Source organism: Anser anser (assembly GCF_964211835.1).
Source record: "Anser anser genome assembly, chromosome: 16".
Lineage (NCBI taxonomy): Eukaryota > Metazoa > Chordata > Aves > Anseriformes > Anatidae > Anser > Anser anser.
In genome coordinates this window covers 10,398,099-10,417,874 of record NC_139737.1, presented here as the reverse complement: position 1 = coordinate 10,417,874, position 19,776 = coordinate 10,398,099, and the positions used below count along the sequence as shown (strand labels likewise).

Here is a 19,776-nt window from a genome sequence, read left to right as displayed (position 1 = left end):
CAGGGAACATCAGGAAAGTTCTGCATTTTTGATATCATGAAAGGGAGACCCTTGAGATTAACAAGAATAGCACTAACGCACAAGCTTGAGTGACATTTTTTTATTAGCTCTGTTGCAAAAAGAACCGCAGAGAACTACTTTCCAATGACTGTATCTGGCACATTTCTTTCAAATACCACATAATTTCAAGGTAAAAAAAAAATCTAGGCACTTCAAATAACTAATATATAGATATGTATGGGATATAACATAGATGTGTAAAGATGCATCATTTTATTCTGCTTTTAGAACTGATTAATATACCAGAGCAAGGTATTTTTGCACAACTGGGATAACCTCCTGCCATTCCCTGTCTTGTTCCCACAGCTGACATTAACCAGGCTGGCTTCATCCTTATCTCCTGTTAAATGTGTGTGCTTTGAGATGATGTTATGCAGAATCAGAGGGGTTTTATGTTGGAAGGAAATCTCTTGTTACATGGACAGTGGAAGGCAAAACCCTTATATCTGTATACTTTGTCTTTCTTTCACATAATTGAGTGGAGGATCTCACAGTACTTAACAAAACTATTTAGGCTCATAAGCTTCCTGTGAAGAAAGTGTTGTTAGACTGAGGATTTAGCTAAGCTTCATATCTTCTAGTAATACAATTATGAAGTGATTTATCCAAGATTACTGGGGAAAGAACACAGAATTTTGGACTCTGCCTTCTTCTGTATACATTCGTATGCACAAACAGTGAAGTAGCAGGGCTGTGACAAAAGCCTACAGATCCAGCTGGTGCTCCCAAAAGAGTGAGAAAAATACATTAATAATAAGGTAAAGGTTCACGTATTATTTGAGGGAAGCACAGTTTGAATGATTTATGGAGCGATCTCTTTCTGAAAGCAGCCTCTATGTCTTCATGAATGAGGCTGATTACAAGAGGGATGATTCTGTTAACATAATGTTCATATACTCTGAGTGTTAAGGCTGCTGCGGAAAATAAGTGTCTGTTTTACCGGATGCTTTTTGTCATTTCTTGGCAATTTTAGAAGGCAGTAAAGCTGTCATCCTGATTATTTGTCACTGTGATGGACGTAGGTTTTTTCTGAGAGGGATTGTGTGAAGGAAAGAAGGGTCTGACGCAGCAGGAAGTGATGCTGGAACTACCATAGCCAAAATATATCCTCTAACGCTAGCTGGTCAGTTCCAATGGTGACCTCTGATATTTTGCAACACTGGCACCGATTAAATAGCTCCAGAGGGCTTGTCTAAACTTCTGTGTAAACCTTTGTCACCTTCCTGCTGTTGTTGATCACGTCCTCACGGCCAGCTCCCAGCCCTTTAATTTGCTCCGGACTTGAGCCGCAGCGCAGTCACTGCGCTGTTTAATTCCTCCAAGCTGCAAATCGTGCAGCACGCTGGTAATGCACAGCTGGAGAGGCCCTTGCGCTCTGGGCAGCAGCAGAACCGTGATTATCCTCACATGCTTCCTTTCCCTCCATTTTAAGGGTTTTAAAGGTCGGACGTGGTGCTTAGGGACGTGGGTTAGCGGGTGACATTGGTGGTAGGGGGCGGCTGGACCAGATGAGCTTGGAGGTCTTTTCCAGCCTTAATGATCCTACACAGAAGGCGCACAGGTCCAGCTTTACAGCTGTGCGCCTTGAGAACAGGGACTGAGTGTTTGTGGCTTGACAAACTGCCTCCTGGAGGCTCGGGGGCTTCCCCTCTGAGTCCCGTTCCAGCCGCAGCCCGCTAACGGCTGGGCTCAGCCCCACCGAGCAGGCGGGAGGAGCGGGCAGCAGCGAGCCGGCAGGCTCATAACGCGACCGCTCCCTTGGGCTGGGAACGGGTGCGCCCCGCAGAGCTCCCCCGGGCTGCCCCTCGGGGAGCCGGCCGCCATTACACGGCCTGGCACCCGGCCCCGCCGCCATGGCGCCTGCTGCCGTGGCAACCGCGGGGCGCCCGCAGCGCCCCTTGCGGCTTCAGGGAGAGACGGGTATGGATTGGCTAAAAAAGTTGCCAATCAGAGGAATGATTTAGATTAGCCCCGCTCATTGGTCAAGCCGCTAGTGGAACCACCCACTCCCTTCTCTTCATCCAATCAACGACCTCCTCCTCACAACCACCCCGCTCGTCAAAATAAATAGCGGGTGGGCGGGCTCTCATTACTCCTGCCGCGCTTCCCCCCCCCCCGTCCCCTATTGGCGGGCGGTATGGCGGGGACAACCAATGAGCGGCGGCGACGCTGGAGGGCGGCCGCCGGGCGGTGAGGGGCGGAAGCAGGAAGCGGCCGGCGGGGGCCCGGTGGCGGCGGCGCGATGGGGGCGGTGCTGGGGCTGTGCTCGCTGGGCAGCTGGGTGAGGGCCGGGGGGGCGCCGGGGGGGGGCGCCGGGGGTCGCGGGGAGGAAGCGGAGCTCGGGCCCCCCCGGGAGCCGCGGCCTGACGGGCTGTGCGTGTCCTGCAGGTCCCGTGCCTGTGCGGCGGCGCCTCCTGCCTGCTGTGTCGTTGCTGCCCCAGCGGCAGCAACTCCACCGTCACCCGCCTCATCTACGCCTTCCTCCTGCTCCTCAGCACCGCTGTCGCCTGCATCATGCTGGCGCCGGGCATGGAGGAGCAGCTGAAAAAGGTACGGAGGGGGAATTCGGTTGACTGTTGGCAAAGCCGGGGTGTGTGCCAGCGGCTCTTGGTTATTTGTACTTGGATCGGAGCACAGAGGAGCCACAAGCGTGATCCCTGAGGTGATTCCTGAGCTGGCAGTGCCCCTGAGTTAAGAGCCTGCGCCTACCAAGTGGCTCCCGCCTGAAATAGGCAATTCGTTAAATGTGCGTTTTTCAGAATGTCTTGTCTGTGAAACTCGACCAGAGCTAGAGATTGCCAGCCATTGCCAGCACTGTCTGCAGCTCTGGTATCTCAGTCTTCCCGAATGCTGTTAGTGATGGCTTGGGAAGCAACAGATGACAGTGAGGTCTGTGCGGGCTGGCAGAGCAAAAGGTCTTTTGTTAACAGATGTCCCAGAAGAGAGCTGACTGAGATGTGTAGCTGTTAGAGTGCTTAAAGACTGTAACTGCAAACACAGAGGTAAATTAACAGCTAAATGTGTCCCTACTCAGGTGCCGGGATTTTGTGACGAGGGGCTTCACACTCTGATACCGCATCTGAATGGCTTCGTCAGCTGCGATGTGTTTGTTGGCTACAGAGCTGTCTATCGAATCAGCTTTGCCATGGCAGTGTTTTTCTTTGTCTTATCGCTGATGATGATAGCAGTGAAAACAAGTAACGATCCAAGAGCAGCAGTGCACAACGGGTATGTCTGTAAGCCGCCTCTCTGGTCTTCTAACTTGTTTCTTTTCTTTCTCTCAGGTTTCTCTGCTGAACACAGTGGAAAATTGCTGAAGTATGCATAGATAGCCTGGAGTCTCTTTTGAACAGAATAAAGAGCAATGCTTTGGCCTTGTAAAAGGCTTCCTGTTTGTGTAGCATGTCAGTGCACTGATAAGGGGAAGCCAGACATCGCTGCTAATGCAGAAGGGAGGTGATGACTCCTCCAGGTGTCAGCAGAGATGTTAGGTGCCAGTTGGTTTATAGCCCCCTCCCTGTGCTCTCTGTGGCATTCCTTGGCTCGTTCACGGAGGGGCTAGTCTGACTCTAATCCAGCAGAAACTGGGCTCTGATTGTCAACTTACTGATGTCACTGGGTTAGTTCTGGGCTAGATGAGTGAATGATCAGAGCAGGACCAACACGGAGCAGGTGTTCATGACCTCTTTGATTTTTTTTTTGAATGTCTCTAAGGGTTGCTTTGACCTTTCTGCACCGCCCATGTTTGTGTAGCTTTATTTTTACTTCTCTTTTTGTATTATCTGACTGTAGTTCATCTTTCTGCAACTTGTCTGTTGCCATTTGCCCTTTCACTGTGTACCTGCGCGAAGAGGCTGCACACTGTCAAAAGTCTTCACACCTTCCTTTAGGCAGCTGAGCACAGCTGTTGGGTCTCCCTTGTCCCTTCTCCAAGCTGAACAGTGCAGCTAGCCGTCCTCCCTGCGAGGACCTGCTGCTGAATCGCGCTCTGTTTGGAGCAGGAGCTCCTCGTACAGCAAACCTTTGGCCCCAGCCAAAAGCCAACTCCTATTGCATGGAGTTTTTCTGTCCTAGGTGCAACACTTTGCATTTGCCCTTCTCCCTCATTTAGTGAATATCTTTGTGTAATCCCACCGAACACAACTTTTTGCTTTGTTTCTTAGACATTCATCTGTGTGCAGCAAGCTGTTTGTACATTGTGTAAAACTTGAATGTTGTATGCGGAGTGAGACTGTAAACTTTCTTCTTTTCAAGGTATTGGTTCTTCAAAATAGCTGCCATTGTGGGTATCATGGTCGGAGCGTTTTACATTCCTGAAGGGCCTTTCACAAGAGGTACAGTCAACGTGTGGTGACAAAACTCGTACTGTCTTAATTGTTTATTACACTCAAACCTTTTTCACAGACTTGCTGGGCTACGGTTGTGGTAGTGGGAGTAGAAGACGTGGATTCTGTCCTTTAGAATGAATATTTTGGTTCGCCCAGTGTTTTAGTGACCAGCTGAAGCAATCTCCTCTCACGCACAAAGGCGCTGTCTGTTACTAATACAGTGCTCTGACACTAGCTGCTGGGATGAGCCTCCTGACACTATTTTGATGAGAGCCCTCAGAACGCTGTCTGTAATGAGTGCAAATTACTACCCCAGAGCCTTTGAAAAAAATCGCTGCAAGGTACCTCTCCTATCTGGCCACATTACAGGAACTCGAGAGGGTTCTTGTTCCTTAGAGAAATGTGGCCCTGTGGCGCTTACGTACATAGAGGTATCTTGAACTCATTCTGAAACACCTAGGGCTAAGCATTTCCACGCTCAGCTTGACTAGTGTAGGCCACAGCTGTGAAGTAGCAGCGATTTCTCACGTGATTCTGCAGGATGGAGGCCAAAGCGAGTAACACTTCAAAATACAGTTTCAGATTTATTTTTGTTATTTGTCTGCAGTATAATTAGAAATAGGTGTTTTTCTTTTTCCTGGGTTAACATGCAAATGATGAAAGCTAAGCTTGTTTTTCTTACTCTCTTTTCTAGCCTGGTTTGTTGTTGGTATTTTTGGAGCCTTCTGCTTCATTCTTATCCAGCTGGTGCTTCTCGTGGACTTTGCTCACTCCTGGAATGAGAACTGGGTTGAGAGAATGGAGGAGGGAAACTCTAAATGTTGGTATGCAGGTAGGAATCTTAAGCCGGCAGGGATTTATTTTGGCTGGCCAGTGCTCTGCAGAATATCATGTGCTAGTTTGCAAACACATCCTAGAATTATACACTACAGTCTCCCTGAGTCACTACTGTAAGCATTTGGAATTAATAACTGCAGTGTTGCCTTTTTCTCATTAAATACAATGTGAAATACTCCAGGCTTGTGACTAGCAGGTCTGACAGTAGTAATAAACAATACTTAACTTGTCTAGTTTGCAGAGGGAGTGCAGAACTAGTAGCCTGGATCTTCTTAGTTCTGGTTTTGCCTCGTCGCCTCCCCTGCTGATGTTCTCAGGAAGTCCGTTATGTCAGTGATGGTGGCTGCTCTCCAACACAGTGCCACAGTGCGTGCCGCTGACTTGACCACTGAAATCAGAGTGCCAACTTCTGTGGTTCTGTGTTACAGCTGCGAATGCTGCAACAGCGTTTTGTAGCTTCTTATAAAGAACGTAGCAGAATGGGAGTGAAAACAGGTGGCCTTTAGCATAGAGGGGGAACTTCAGGGCTTGTAAACAGTAGATTAAAGTGTGCAAAAAGTGCTCTTTGACACTGTGGCTTGACAACCCAGTAAAACCAATTACACTGCAGCTGGAAGGCAGGTCTTACTCCCCTGATGGCAGCGTTGGCTTTCTTCTGAGCTGCGCTGCTTAGTGAGCTGAAGCAGACATTTGGCCGTACTTAATGAAAATACATCCTGCTAGTCCAGCTTTCTGAACCAGATTTAGAAGTAAGGAAGGGAGCCTGTCCATTTACAGCGGTAGCTAGCCACTGAATTACCTTAGATGTACTGTTAAACTGTGGCTTTATTCTAATGGTAATTTTTTCCCCTCCAGCTCTGCTGTCCTGTACAAGCTTGTTCTACGGCTTGTCGCTGGTTTTTGTTGTGCTTTTCTATGTTTTCTACACAAAGCCTGAGGATTGCGCTGAAAACAAGTTCTTCATAAGCATCAATATGATCCTGTGCATTGCTGTATCCATCGTTTCTATCCTTCCAAAAGTTCAGGTACTCGTTTTTCTTTGCTGTTTTCTTCTGACGTACAAAGCAGGGATGTAAGAAGGATGTCACACTGATTCAGCTAGACATAAGAACTTCAAAGTTTGTCTACTATAGCTATGCTAGCTAGGGATATTTGAGAAATAAGATTTAAAAACAAAACAAACAAACCAGAAAAAACCTTGATCTGAAACTGATGCACTATATAGTGATGTATTTCCTGAAGATAGGCTTTTTTTGGCTCACATTGTTCTGGACATTGTTTCCAGGGGATGGAGGTGGGATCATTGCTGGTGTGGCTTTGGGAATCCAAAAAAATATGGCTTCAAAATTGTGGGTACGAGTGTTTAATATCAGTAGAAAGCTTGCATATTGCTTGATTCTGAACTGGTATTGCTCAAATAAATCATACGCTAGGTTCCTATTTACAAAACTGTTAAGCAACTTGGGATTAACTTGGCTAGAACTTGTACCTGAGTCTTGAGCACAGAAGAACTGGGTTTGGTTTCCGTATTCCTTCCATGTTTGAGTTATTGCTGCATACATTGTATTGCTCTAAGGAGTTTCTTCCTGTCTTTTAAACAGAACAGAGCCAAATATATTTCTAAAAATTTTAAATGCCAACAGTTGTTATATCTATGGCCATAGGGTTTCATCCAACTGTAGATAAAAGCCACCCTTTTCATCTCGTCTTGTCTTTGAACAGGAATATCAGCCTCACTCTGGCCTCCTCCAGTCCTCTATTATTACTCTGTACACCATGTATCTCACGTGGTCAGCCATGTCTAACGAGCCCGGTAAGTAACAGGTTGTCCTGAGCCACATAATGTGGTGTGAAACTATTGGTGTGACCCAGTTACTACAGATCACCGTGTGGGGATTGCTGATCTGTCTAGATAAAATCTAGTCAGAAAGTAAAGCTAAGTTTAGTGAGGCCATCAAATTGCCTCTTTCAGGAATAAACTGGGGTATCTGTTGAGGGCATTGTGATTTTATTATTTAATAATACACCATTGCCTAATTATCAAGAAGGAAAAATATTCCATGCCGTTATTGCCTCTGGGGAATTGAAGATATTAATGGGAATGATAAATTGCAAGTTTCTGTCATCTTTTCTTAGCTACTTGCTGTCAAAGCTCATCTCATCTCAGTCTGCCTCAAAATCCCTTTCAGAGCGAAACTGTAACCCAAGTTTGCTGAACATCATTACGCAGATAGCTACACCCACAATTTTTCCAGCCAACACCACGGTCGTACCTGCTACCCCAGCTCCACCCAAGTCCCTGCAGTGGTGGGATGCCCAGAGTATTGTTGGATTGGTTATATTTGTCCTCTGCCTCCTGTATTCCAGGTAGGATCTGTGCTGCTATCAGATGAGTTTTGCTTGTCTTTTTCATTTGGCTCTGGCTCCAGTGAAAAATGTACCGGCATTTGCTCATGTCTAACTGTGGTCCCAGGCCCAAGCCAAATACAACTAATGAAACTGCATTCTGTTTTGTGCATAAATACAGGCTTTATTAGCCCAATTCTGGTAACAAAATGGTACACTCTGTGGTATAAGACCTGGGCTTGGACCGCTGTTTGATTTGGTTAACGAAAGCTCAGATTGCAACAGCTCTCTCCAAAGGAGCTTCCTCGATGTTTCCAGACGGATTAAAAAAATGCAATTGGCTACTCCCAGACATTCATTCTCAGCTGTTGCTTGTTTTATTAGCAAACATAGCTACCTGAAAAGGGAGTTCCTAACCATCTTTTTCTTTGGGTTACCCTGCAGCATTCGCTCTTCAAGTAACAGCCAAGTGAACAAGCTGATGCTGTCTGGGAGCGACAGTGCCATTCTGGAGGAGACTGGGGGAGTAGGCAGCGGGGCTGCCGAGGACGGAGAAGTGCGCCGTGTCGTGGATAATGAGAAGGATGGTGTTCAGTACAGCTATACCTTCTTCCATTTCATGCTCTTTCTTGCCTCTCTTTATATCATGATGACGCTCACGAACTGGTACAGGTAAGAGCAAGGCAGAAAATGATAGGTTGCATGTGCTAGCTGGTATTTCTAGGTGGACAGGAGATTCCTGCTCTGGCTACTCCTGCCAAAGCTGTTCATGTGCAGTCCCTATGCCAGCTGCATTACAGCTGTGGCTTCTCAATTTGGTGTTGCTGAATTAAAGACATAACAAAAAAAAAACTTGTGAAAAAGGCAAAAAAAATAAATCAGTAGCTGCACTCCTAGCGGACTGTTTCAGCTGCAAGGGCAGAATGTGTGCTTACCAGACTTACTATGTAAGCAGCAGGAAGGATACATACCATTTGGCTTAAAGTGGCCTCCTGGGAAGGTTGTCAGAGGCCTGCCTAATGTCTTCACCTTGGGAAAGCCATGCCAGGGATGTGCCACTTAAACAGAGAGATGTTTTCCTAGATCTGCTGGGAGTTGGACATATCCTTAGCTTCTGCAGCTTATAATAGCTTTCCCCAGGACTGCAATATTGTGTAAATTAGCAAATACATTTACAGAGCGGCAACTATCAGGAGTCTGATATTATGTAGCTCACTGGGAGATTTTCTTTCGGAGTAGCACATCAGTGTATGCAAGCAGGTTTGTTTTGAAAACAGGGAGCTGGGAGGAACAGGCCTACTAAGGAGCCCTGGGAAACTGCTCCTTCAGTTCTCTCACCGTGGTCCCACAAGGGCTCTGGTACTGGAGTGACCCAGTAATTGTCTGACTTTGATTTGAGAGGTAGCAAGTAATGGTTGAAGGACTCTCATATCTAACAATTGATTTCTTTGTTTTTTAGCCCTGATGCGGATTTTAAAACAATGACAAGTAAGTGGCCAGCTGTGTGGGTGAAGATAACCTCCAGCTGGCTGTGTCTCCTGCTCTACCTTTGGACCCTAGTGGCTCCTCTTGTCCTTACCAGTAGGGACTTCAGTTAAATACCTGCACATATCTGAGCTTATAAAAGTGGGAAATTTTTTGCTTAAAGCCAAAATGTTATGTATTGCTTTAGTTATTAAGGCAAATACTGTTTCTTCTTATGTTAATATTAACATGCAGATGGATGGACGGTTACGTATTGCACGATGCTTGATGCAGGATCAAAATTATCATTTATCTTTCTATCTTAACTCATGGTTAACTCTTTTTTACTGCATTTTAAAAATTCACTACAGCTGTGCTGTCAAAGCACAAAAAGTATCTGTTCTGTCCATTAGCCCCAACCTTAATATTGAACAGAAGCGACATTTAGCTAAATATGAAGTAATATATTTTAAAGAACAAGTTATGTTCAGCATAATGCACTAATGCTAACACTTCAGTTCCTGGAAGTGTAAGCCGTACTGCTTAATTTCTACATTCTGCTGCAAAAGTTTTGCTTAAAGCAGAAGTTTGTGATACTTATCTTTCTGTTTTGTGGCAAAAAAACCTTACTCCTCACCAAAACAACAGAACTTTGAGGCTGAAAAGCTGTTAACTATTTTGTTTTAAGAACAAGTTTACTTTTTTCTAAGAGGCAACTTCTGTGATAATCTGTCTTAGTATGTTTTCCAAATATTGAGTAGTAAGTGTATGACTAGCTTAAACAACTTCATGATTATGGTGGAAAATAGAGCTAAGTAATTTTCACTTGTCTAGTATGCTTATAAAAGTGTACATGAAATGATTATTATTGGCACTAAGGCATTTGCACTGTAAACTCATTTGAATAAAACAGGCTAACTACTGAAACTTTCCCAGCTCTGTTGAGAAGTGTTGAGGACTGGGGCAGTTATTCTCTAATGCAAAATATTGCATCTAAAGATTACAATGCTAATTAGCTGCTACAGTCACCACTTAGACTGTGAGTGGATGTCTTCTCCATGCAGCAAACAGTTAAGTCACGATGTATTTTGAAAGCGCACCTTCCATGTGATTTTTTTTTTCTGAATGTCAAATCCTATTCCTTGAAATTGCTTGGGTACTGTTCAAGTAAAGTTTAGTTCTGCAGTAGAAATCAACACCTTTTCTAAATGTAATTCCTTGGCAATTATACTTAGTTGCAGGCATGTGTTTAGTGTGGAACTAAGCATACGTTGCTATTCACTTTCACAATAAATACTCCAAGATGACGCAAGACAAATGTATTCAAAATACCACATTAGCAGCTGTTACAATAATGTGTTTAATCACCCAGTCATGCATCATAAAATTACACATTTTGACCACTCCATTTTATAAAATGCAATATAAAAATAAATTTTGTCAAAATAAGATGTACACTTAACCACCCAACACCTCTAGGCCCACATACAACAAAAAGGCAAAATTATTAGTTTGAGTAACACTGATTAACTCATGCCAAAATGATTTAAGAAAAAAAATTACTTCACCCACTTCCTGAAAATACCTCAGGGTTTGTAACACCCATTTGCAAGAGTATAAATTCAAGTATTTTTATGTACAGTATGCAGCTAACTGCTGTCCCACTTAATGCCAAAAGCCATGACTACCCAATGCAGTTTGAGTACCTTTCCTTAGGATGTGCTGGATTTGGCAGGGATGGATTTCCAGAGGCATGTAACCTCTGGAAACAAAGTTATTTCGTGTGTGGGGAAAAAAAAAATCACATCAGTTTTAGTGCTGTGAAGAGGTCGGGAGGGGGGAGAAAAACCACAACCACCAAGCTAAACAGCTTTTCGTATCTATTCTCTTAACCTGCAGATAAGGAGACTATATATCTAAAGCAAGTGTTTATTTTCCTAATCTGACAAGAAATTCTGGGACTAAAGTTATTTCTTTGCTAGTAAGTGCTGAAGCTCAAAGAACAGCCCTCGGCTCTGTTGTCAGGTATGTATGAGACAGAGCTGCGCTTGCTGTAAGACAAGCTAAGCACTGACTACAAACCTAAAAAGGGTTATAGACAGAGTTGCAAACTTAGTACACTCTAAATTCTAAAGCCAAGGAAGAGCAAATCTAGAATATTAGTTAAATGATTGACACGGGTAAGCCTGGCTTAGCTCATGTATCCTGACATCAAGCATCCAGCTTTAAGAATAAAGTTCTGGAGGCATATCACAGGCTATTTTCAGCTTGGATAATGTAGCCTTACCTGTTATGTTTAAGAATAAAGCAAATGATTTAGTTCCATTGTAAGCAGAACAGAAAAGGGGAGGGTAAGATCTGTTTTCTCTACCATGCAAGAGAATCTAAGACCCTGAAAAAGGGTTTGGTTTCTTTAAAGGTTCCTCAAGTGCCACCTTCTGTTGGCCACCACTTTTTTTTAAAGGGATATTAAAATTGAATTTTGAATATTCAGCCTCCCTCTCTAGTAGTTATTATATAAGTGGATGGATCAAAGTAGCTGTTCTTACAGCAGACATGTCAAAATACTTTTTTTTTTAATTATACATTGTGGCTACAGTTAAGAGGCACTCGAAGAATACAAACACCAGAGCAGTCTCTGTGTTCTGGCAGTTAAACAGGCTGGGTAGCCACTTACCTTTAAGTCGTGTACTGCGTATTAATGTCTTGCTAGGTGGTACAAAGAACTCAATCTCTGCAAAACATGCAGCCAATTCTGGTCAGAAGTGAGGAGAAAGTGGCTAGCGTTACTCTTTTACCTTATTTTATATAGTAGAAGATATTTTTCTTCCTCTGCTTAAGGTAGTAACTGTCAAATAAGAATAAGTCTTAACTTACAAAGGTAGGAAAAAATCAGATGCTTTAAGTGAGGGAAGTTAATTTCTTCCCACCTTTGTTCTAAAGCAGGTCAAGTGATGAGTTCCTTCCTCCCACTGAAATTCTGAACTGCTGCCCAGGAAAAAGCTTCATGGCTTACCCCTTTTCAAAACCTAGTCTCCTTTTATAATGCTTGGATGACAGGTCTGGTGTTTGCCACCCTTAGTTCCAGGATGAGGTCTGCTGCCAGGTCAGAAATTCATTACTGTGGTGGTGGAGAAAGTTTTTCTAGCAGTGCAATCATGCTGTAGGGGGGTCTGAGAGGAGAAAAAGACATTCAAAACAGTGTTTGGCACTTTGAAAAAAATGAATGTTTGAAATTCTCAAGATACTCTTGTTTTTTTATATTTACAGAAACAAAACTGGTACTTATATCACACTTGGCACTAAATAAAGATTTCAGGCAGAGAAAGTGCTCTAGAGATAAGTCTCATGGTAGAAGGGATTTCTTTTTCACCAAGCAGTGAAGTATTTCACCTTGAAATAACTGGGTGCGCTTTCTTGGTTCCAGTGAGGTTTCCCAGCTCTACACTATTATAGTGCAGAAAAACATGTGCAAAAAGTGTGCGACAGTTAAGTTCTAATTCTAGACTATTAAACATTTGAACTTGGAGTGGGAACAGCTTATTTAGACATAGGATATCTTACCCTGATTTGACATTGGAATCTTAGCTGTGTCTCTAGACAAAGACCTCTAAGCACAGGCATACAAGCTATGGGTAAATATTACGGAGATTATTAAAGTCTAACTTCATACAAGAACAAAGACAAAAGAGGTTAACAAAGCTGAAACCAAAGTTGTAACACTTCACAAAAGAGCAGACAAGCACAGGAAACAAAATGCTACAATACCAGGAAATTTAAGAATGTGCTTTCAAATAGCCTGTCTGCATTTGGTTTCACAAAGACCGAAGTTCAAAATTTGTCCAATGTAACAAGCTAAAGAAGCACCTTGCTTTCTTACATGAAGTATTGCCTTCTATATGTCATGCCAGCTGCTACAAAGCTGCCTTACAAATTCTACATGAGAGTTACTTACCAAATTCCTCATAGCAATCAGCTGAAGAAAAGAACAACTGATAATGTGGGAAGGTGGGTGACAGCTTTTTCTCATTTGGTCTCAAACCTCAGTATTTGGAGTTGTAGCCACTTAAAAGCCTCATTACCTGATCTGAGAAACTTACTGTTCTCTGCAAATGAAGATTGCCATCTGTTTATATTAAGCCTTGATATTGATGTTGTAATAGTTAATTTCCTACTGTGAGGAAGTTTCAGAGAGAATTTCCATACTGGTCTTCATGGATTAAAAAAGTCTCCCTTTGTGTTAATTCAAGCCAAATATTCATTCGGGTATTCCAGAAGTGCCAAGTTACACTCTGAACCAAGAGATAGGGGACAGGCCAAGTTAGACTCTTACGGTTTTAAGCAATCTCTGCTGACAGAGATACATTTCACAGGGTTCAAAAGCAAATAGCAATTGTTTTTTTTGGATTATTGTGTGTTTTTAGAAGGGGAAGGGAATGGACAGTCACAAAGCTAGCATATGGTTGTTGTCAATTTTAGTGGGTGGGGAGAAGAAACTATCAAGCTTACCATCCTGCATTTTTGTCTTTATCATGACAAGCAACAGGCAAGTTTGCATCATCCACAGAGGTTAATGAACTTTAGGTATTCTATGTAACTTGGCAATTATGTGCTCTTTGCCTTTTTCCTCTGTGAATTCTGCCCTGCCCCCATTGTGCCCTCTTCAGCTTCCTTTGGTTCTATAGTGTAAAGTGCCTCAGCAGTCTGTTCCTAAACTGCGGGTTTAGGAGTAAGGCAGAGTTCACAACATCACCTATCAGAACAGAAGAGGTCTTAACTGCTGGAAAGGTTCCCTTCACTGATTTGTTAATAACAGTAGTAGAGCTGAGGTTTCATGCCTCGCAGGGAATCATCGCATTGTTTTTCATCAGCATCCCCACTCACTAGCATGTCTTGGGGAGAGCTGTCACATGGGAGTACCAGCTGTGAGAAATCATGCAGAAAATCCTCTTCAGAGGCCAGCAGCAGCTCATTCCATGCTGATATATCCAGCTTCCCTGAAGTACCACCGTATTCTTCAGGCAGGATCACTGGAGGAATGTTTTGATGAAGGGAATTCAGATCACAGCCATGAAGAAAAAACTAGAGAGGAAAGACGAAAATAGCTTTAATAGTGTGTATCAAACAGTGCAGCATATTACTAGTCAGCTAAAGAGGTTATTTTGAATTAAAGAGCAAATTTTGGAATTGATGCCGTTACGTGCAAGTGCCAGCATACAACATCGGGCAGGTGCTGTTGGATGCGCTAGTGAGAGAAGTCTTGAGATGAGCCAAGTCTCTTGCTGGGATTTAAGCTGCACTAAAGATTTGAGATTTGCTAGCCTCTGCAGAAATTCTAGATTCAGCTTATCCCCGAGCCCATTCATGGCACTCTTAAGTACTTACCCTTGTGGAAAAGGGCATCATTCTTTGCAACTACATCCAGTCCTACGGTGCAAGAAAAACCAAGGAAAGGACAGCGCCATTTCCTGTGATACCACCTTATAAGCACACGCTGTTACTTGCCAAGACAGCCCAACCCCAGGGGTGGAATCAATGTCATGATTATATAGCATATGCATTAAATACCCATATTAATATTACGCCAGTATTTAAACTCCTCAAAGCTTATTTCTCTTGAAGAATTTTCCTAACAGGATTTTTTTAAAGATTAAAGCAGAAAGGACCAGTTAGATCAGGTAAGTGGCACCAAGATTCTTCTAGCTGTGAGATTTTTAAACAGATATAAGCAAGGAACTTAAAAACACCAGCATTAATGTTAAAATGATGCAGATCCTTACCCGGTTTGCTATCTTTTCCTTCAGAAAAGGCTTGATGATTGCAAAAATGCCTTTGAATATACGAGGTTCATTTATTATGTTAACAGCTTTTATTCGAATGGGAAATCCATCCTGAAGGGTAAAGAAGATTTTTATAATGCAGTTTAAAAACATCTGCCATTTTCTTCTTATTAAAATCTCCCAAGACTGACAGCCAGCACAACCCACTGGCTCCCAAACTTCATCTGAGATACCAACATAAGCCGATAAGGTAACAGAAATGCACCTTCTAATGGGGAGCAGTACGAGGACTGTGGGCATAAAAATAAAGGCGAGAGACAAGAAACATTGGGAAACACTGCTGCCACTAAGTCTTCCTTTTGTACGTTGTTTCTCTCCCTGAAGAAAGATGCTAAGTGATGTACTAGTGACTGTGCTTAGTCACAGGCACTGTCCTTTGGGTATTCCCAACCCTGATGAGGATGCAGAGTTACAACGGGATTTACTATGAGCACTGGCACAGGCTGTGGGTGCCCCATCCCTGGAAGTGTTTAAGGCCAGGCTGGATGGGGCTTTGGGCAACCTGGTCTAGTGGGAGGTGTCCCTGCCCATGGCAGGGGGGTGGAATTAGGTGGTCTTTAAGGTCCCTTCCAACCCAAACTGTTCTGTGACCCTATGTTCCTAGCTTCTGAGGAGTGAGTGCACTATGCTGGGAGCCCAGCACAGGTTGCTTCTGTGTGTCCAGCTATGACATCTGGGTACCAAGCACATCTAAAACGTACTTTTATACGAGGAGGAAATCTTATAGCCCTATTTTTCTGCCATTTCAACTGTTCTGTCATGCTAACTGCAAAATACAAACAGGCTCTGCCACTACGGCTTCTTCTTTCCCTGCCCTTTCATGCAGTCAGGCAGGACTGACAACCAGATCTGCTGCCAGCAGAGCACACAGCGCCTCCTGTACAGCCCACAGTCTAAAACAGTTAGTTACGAGCTGCGTACTGAGGAATTAATTTCCACAAAGCTCTCCAAGCCAAAAGCTCATAATCAGCTATTAGGGTCTCATGTGCCTCAGAGAAGTTTCTTTCCCTTATGATCAGCTCAACCTATACAAAAAAAGCAGTCCATCTTTTGGCTGAAAAGGAGATACATGCACTGTGGGAGTATTTTTCTCCTTCGGAAGGTCAGAGAATTGGCTCCTCCTTCAGGAGTTGCAGTTCAGCAAGGTTGATGCAACATGTTTATATGTTACCCATACCTTATGTCTTTTACCTTCTTTGTTTTGTTAATAGCTTCCACTGACAGTAGCAGACACCCATCGCTGTATTTGTGCAAATTAAATAGGGGCTCAGACAGTTTAATGACATTTAGATCATAATTTTAAGGATTATGTGACTTCTTATACAGACATTCATAAACTCACTAGTCTCGTCTCCACAAACTCTCCTGATTGCCCTTATCCTTCATTATCCCTCCACAGACACAGCAAAAAATAGAACCAGCTCAGACCAGAAAGTAACAAGGAAACAAATCCATTCAAGAGAAATTTTCTTCATCTTACTCCTTCATATAGCAAGGTAGAACATCAGCTAAACTCACGAGAACTTCCTGCCACTTTGAGCAGGTTATGCCTTCACCTGCCTACGTTCTACAGCTCTACTTGCTTGTATCTTTGCTCTAACTTGCTCGTCATCATTTTCCTTCCAAATGTGTAGTGTAGAGATCATTTTTATTGCTGTCTCTTGCTGACCCCTGTGCTGAAGAACTCTTTCTTTCAGGAACTGGATGGAAATCCTCCTCAAATCACGCTCATTCAAAAATCCTCTCTGCAAAATTTTTGCAGCAGGACTTGAACTTACACTTGCCCAGCAGTCAGTGAGTGACATGTTCCATCCACAGTGGCTGACAGAAACATGTTTAGGTAGGAACCATTTAAATAACCAGAGACATTCCTTAGCATTCAGGCAAAGTGAAGTCCTCTGCCTAACTGTAATTCACTGCTCCGTTCCTCATCACTAGCTAGCAGAACTGGCCTTTTCTGTTCCAACTCAAAGTTTGCATTTCTAATACAAATTTAATTTTAGGGAAGCACAAGTCAAAACAGGACAAGCAAGTTAAGTTGGCAAGGATCTGAGAAACTGGTTGGACAGGGACATGTTCTAACTCTTCTAGTAAAAGCCAAGTTGCTTAAGTTTCTGGTGACATTGTCAAGAACTCCAGACACAGAAGCAGTCATTTACAATGCACAAGCTTATTTTCCCACCGGTTCAGGTCTTACCTGAAGAATTCCAATCACTTTTTTGGCTACAAAAGGACCAAAATGAGACGCCTTAGATAAGCTGACTCCTTTGTAGTCTGCCAGGATTACAATTCCATTCACCTGGGTCTCTTCGGACTGAATGAGTTTTTCTAACGTTAAGTATATGGCACGAATGTTCTCAGTAATCGGATAATTACTGGGTGTCCATCTGTCTGAGGTTACAAGACATGGATGGTAAGTCGGAAGTAAAGATAAGCTAACAATACACATTCCAAAAACTGATTTTCTATTTCACTGGACTCTTAAAAGTTAGTCTTTAATAGCCACAGTCCTAGTTCAGAGCAGCCTTTCTTAAGCAAAGAGATAAATGGCAACTCGTGTTTACTTCAAGGAGCAAAGGCAATGGTTTTAAGAACCCCATTCTCCACCCAGCACAGCTTATTAGAAGCAGCTTCAGCTCAGAAAGAAAGCAGGTAAATGGAAAAGAGGAGGATGAATGAAGACAAATTTACAGCAAGCCTGGCAGCACCAAAAGCACATTGAAGCCTCTGATTATTTGTACTGGAGTCAAAGCCACAGGCTCCTCTCTCCACTCACTGTAAAAGCAAATAATAAGCCAGCAGCCCTGCTTCAATTTGAGTTACTACACATTTTTTCTTGAATCGCCTAATGTTTCATCAGCCCACCTCACTGCATTTTGGTTTTTACTCAACTGCAGTTATTGCTGAAACAGGAAAAGGAACTGGTATATAACGTTGGCTAATGACAGAGGTGTCCCTTCGCAAGTTAGCTGTTCAAGTTTCAAAGAGAACCCACGTACTCTGTGTAAGTAACCAGTGTTCACAGAAGAGCAGGAAACAGATTTTTGGCCCAGAAACACCTTGAAGATGGAGAACGAAGATATTCATGCATTTCAGTACCTGGACGGATGCAGACGATGTGGCGTCCCTCTGGGTCCAGACGAGGCAGCACAGTGACAAAACCAGACTCTAGGACAGGCTTTATTGCGGACGGCTTCAAATTGTTGAAGACCTCGGGCCAGCTCCTCCGACAGGTGTGGTAGTTCACCAGAAGCTGAAGCGCTCGATCGTAATCGAATTTCCTGGCTCTGAGGAATCTTAGCAAAAAAGCATCGTCCAGGCACGTCCCCAGGGAGGGATAGTCTTTGCACACCATATCTCGGAGTGCCTGCACGTCACGGAGCCTCCATTCAGGTTTCTCTTGGAGCTCTTCGCGGGCTTTGGTAATGAGATCAGGAGACAGCGAGCAAACATACTTGGGCCGATCCGGCAAGAATTCATTGTCGGATGGAGACCCTGCTGATGGACTTGTCCTTGTGCAGTCGCTGTCTCCTGACATGATGTGGCAGGAATCTGTCAAAAAACAAGCTTACAAGTGACAAACAGTCCCATGGACTACTATTCAATATTTACATACTTCTTATGTCCCGCATCCCTCCATTTCCCTGCCAAAGAGTCAATCCTTGCAAGAACCAGCACTACCGCCAGAACAGCCCAGACATTCTAATTCTCTTCCTGGGATTAGAAAGTGCAGGTCCTCTAATCTCTTTATCCTGCATAGCAGGTACAAAACAACCTAGCCAAATCCAAAAAGAATTAATACAAGAACTACGCAGCTCCACTGCAAAACACAGAATTTAATTTGCCTTAACGTGTATTTCCTACATCCAACTGGAAACTGAAGCAAAGCGAACGTGTCCTGGTTAGGCAGGATTGCTGGATTCTGTACCAAAAAACAGTCAAATTACACTCTTCTGAGAAGCTCTCCCAGGCAGACCCAGCCAGGACATTGTGTGAGCTTCTCTGGCAAAACCCCCCATCGGCTGGGCATCCGCCCACAGGACTGGGCAGCACAGCAGCACCCCAAGAGCACGCAGGTCGGGGCACAGGCTCGGCCTGCAGCGGACAGGCGAGAGAACCGCTCGCGGGTGTCACCCAGCGCCGCGGGGACACCGAGGCAGGCCGCTGCTCATCCTCACTTCGGTTCCCAGACCCAGCAGCGAGCTGCGTGCCAAACAGCACGGCCACGAGCCCGGCCGGCCTCCCGCAGCCTCACCTGGGGCCGGGAGGGGACGACAAGAGGGGACGACAAGCCGTGTTCCCCCCCACCCCCGAGCTGCTCCTGCTCACAGCGCTGCGACACGGGGACCGGCCGCGGGGCTGCCAGCCTCCAGCCTCCCCGGGGAGGACCTGGCCTCCGCTGCCCGTGCTCCTGCGGCCCCTCCATCCCTCCCTCCATGCCTCCATCCCTCTCGGCCCCAAACCCACCGGCCCGGCCGTACCGGAGCGGCCCCGCTCGGCAGCGCCGTCTCCAGGCAGCGGCGCCCCGGAACCAAAGCGGCCGCCAGGAAGCGCCGTGCCCGGCCCGGCCCCGCTCGGAGCCCGGAGAGCCGGGAGCGGGCCCCCCCGTGTGGCCGCGGGGATGGGAGCGGGGCCGGGCCGGCTCCTGTGTGGGGTCAGGGAGCCGCAGGAGGGCTGAGGTGGGAAGGGGCCTCCAGGGATCTTCTGGTCCGGCCCCTGCCCCAGCAGGGTCACCCAGAGCGTGTCACACAGGAGCAGGGTCGCATCCTGTCAGGTTTTGAGCGTCTCCAGAGGAGGAGGCTCCACAACCCCTCTGGGCAGACCTGTTCTAGTGCTCTGTCACCCCAGCTGTAAAGTTCTTCCTAACATAGTGATGAAACCTCCTGTGGTTCAATTTATAC

The 19,776-nt window shown here is 44.8% G+C and overlaps 2 protein-coding genes across 6 annotated transcripts; one reads left to right on the top strand and one right to left on the bottom strand.

Annotated features, from left to right (window-relative positions):
* The first annotated feature begins 2,183 nt into the window (after positions 1 to 2,183).
* On the top strand, positions 2,184 to 9,962 carry SERINC3 (serine incorporator 3). Its single transcript, XM_083801031.1, has 10 exons — positions 2,184 to 2,341; positions 2,449 to 2,610; positions 3,095 to 3,288; positions 4,315 to 4,394; positions 5,083 to 5,220; positions 6,081 to 6,250; positions 6,948 to 7,038; positions 7,415 to 7,592; positions 8,016 to 8,243; positions 9,031 to 9,962. Exons 1-10 carry the CDS (start codon positions 2,303 to 2,305, stop codon positions 9,167 to 9,169), a joined length of 1,419 nt encoding a protein of 472 aa, XP_083657157.1. The 5' UTR covers positions 2,184 to 2,302; the 3' UTR covers positions 9,170 to 9,962.
* A 414-nt stretch (positions 9,963 to 10,376) lies between these two features.
* Positions 10,377 to 19,722, bottom strand: TTPAL (alpha tocopherol transfer protein like). Of its 5 annotated transcripts, XM_083801037.1 has the most exons (6): positions 19,357 to 19,479; positions 17,975 to 18,427; positions 17,073 to 17,266; positions 14,816 to 14,926; positions 13,920 to 14,117; positions 10,377 to 12,208 (listed from the first exon to the last, which is right to left on the bottom strand). In XM_083801037.1, exons 2-6 carry the CDS (start codon positions 18,411 to 18,413, stop codon positions 12,143 to 12,145), a joined length of 1,008 nt encoding a protein of 335 aa, XP_083657163.1. In that variant the 5' UTR covers positions 18,414 to 18,427; positions 19,357 to 19,479; the 3' UTR covers positions 10,377 to 12,142. The 5 variants fall into 5 exon arrangements, with proteins under 5 accessions (XP_083657163.1, XP_083657162.1, XP_083657164.1 ...); XM_083801036.1 differs by lacking the exon at positions 19,357 to 19,479 and adding an exon at positions 19,699 to 19,722 and having other exon boundaries at positions 10,377 to 14,117; XM_083801038.1 differs by having other exon boundaries at positions 10,377 to 14,117; positions 19,357 to 19,638.
* Positions 19,723 to 19,776: the final 54 nt, after the last annotated feature.

Bases quoted from the DNA above. Each gene is read 5' to 3' on its own strand.
- SERINC3 (XM_083801031.1), top strand. From the start codon at position 2,303: ATGGGGGCGGTGCTGGGGCTGTGCTCGCTGGGCAGCTGG. The intron at 2,342-2,448 runs GTGAGGGCCGGG...CGTGTCCTGCAG, and splicing joins TGTGCTCGCTGGGCAGCTGG to GTCCCGTGCCTGTGCGGCGG. The intron at 6,251-6,947 runs GTACTCGTTTTT...GTCTTTGAACAG, and splicing joins CTATCCTTCCAAAAGTTCAG to GAATATCAGCCTCACTCTGG.
- TTPAL (XM_083801036.1), bottom strand. From the start codon at position 18,413: ATGTCAGGAGACAGCGACTGCACAAGGACAAGTCCATCAGCAGGGTCT. The intron at 17,267-17,974 runs GTACTGAAATGC...TTGTAACCTCAG, and splicing joins CATCGTCTGCATCCGTCCAG to ACAGATGGACACCCAGTAAT. The intron at 14,927-17,072 runs GTAAGACCTGAA...TTTACCCTTCAG, and splicing joins AAGTGATTGGAATTCTTCAG to GATGGATTTCCCATTCGAAT.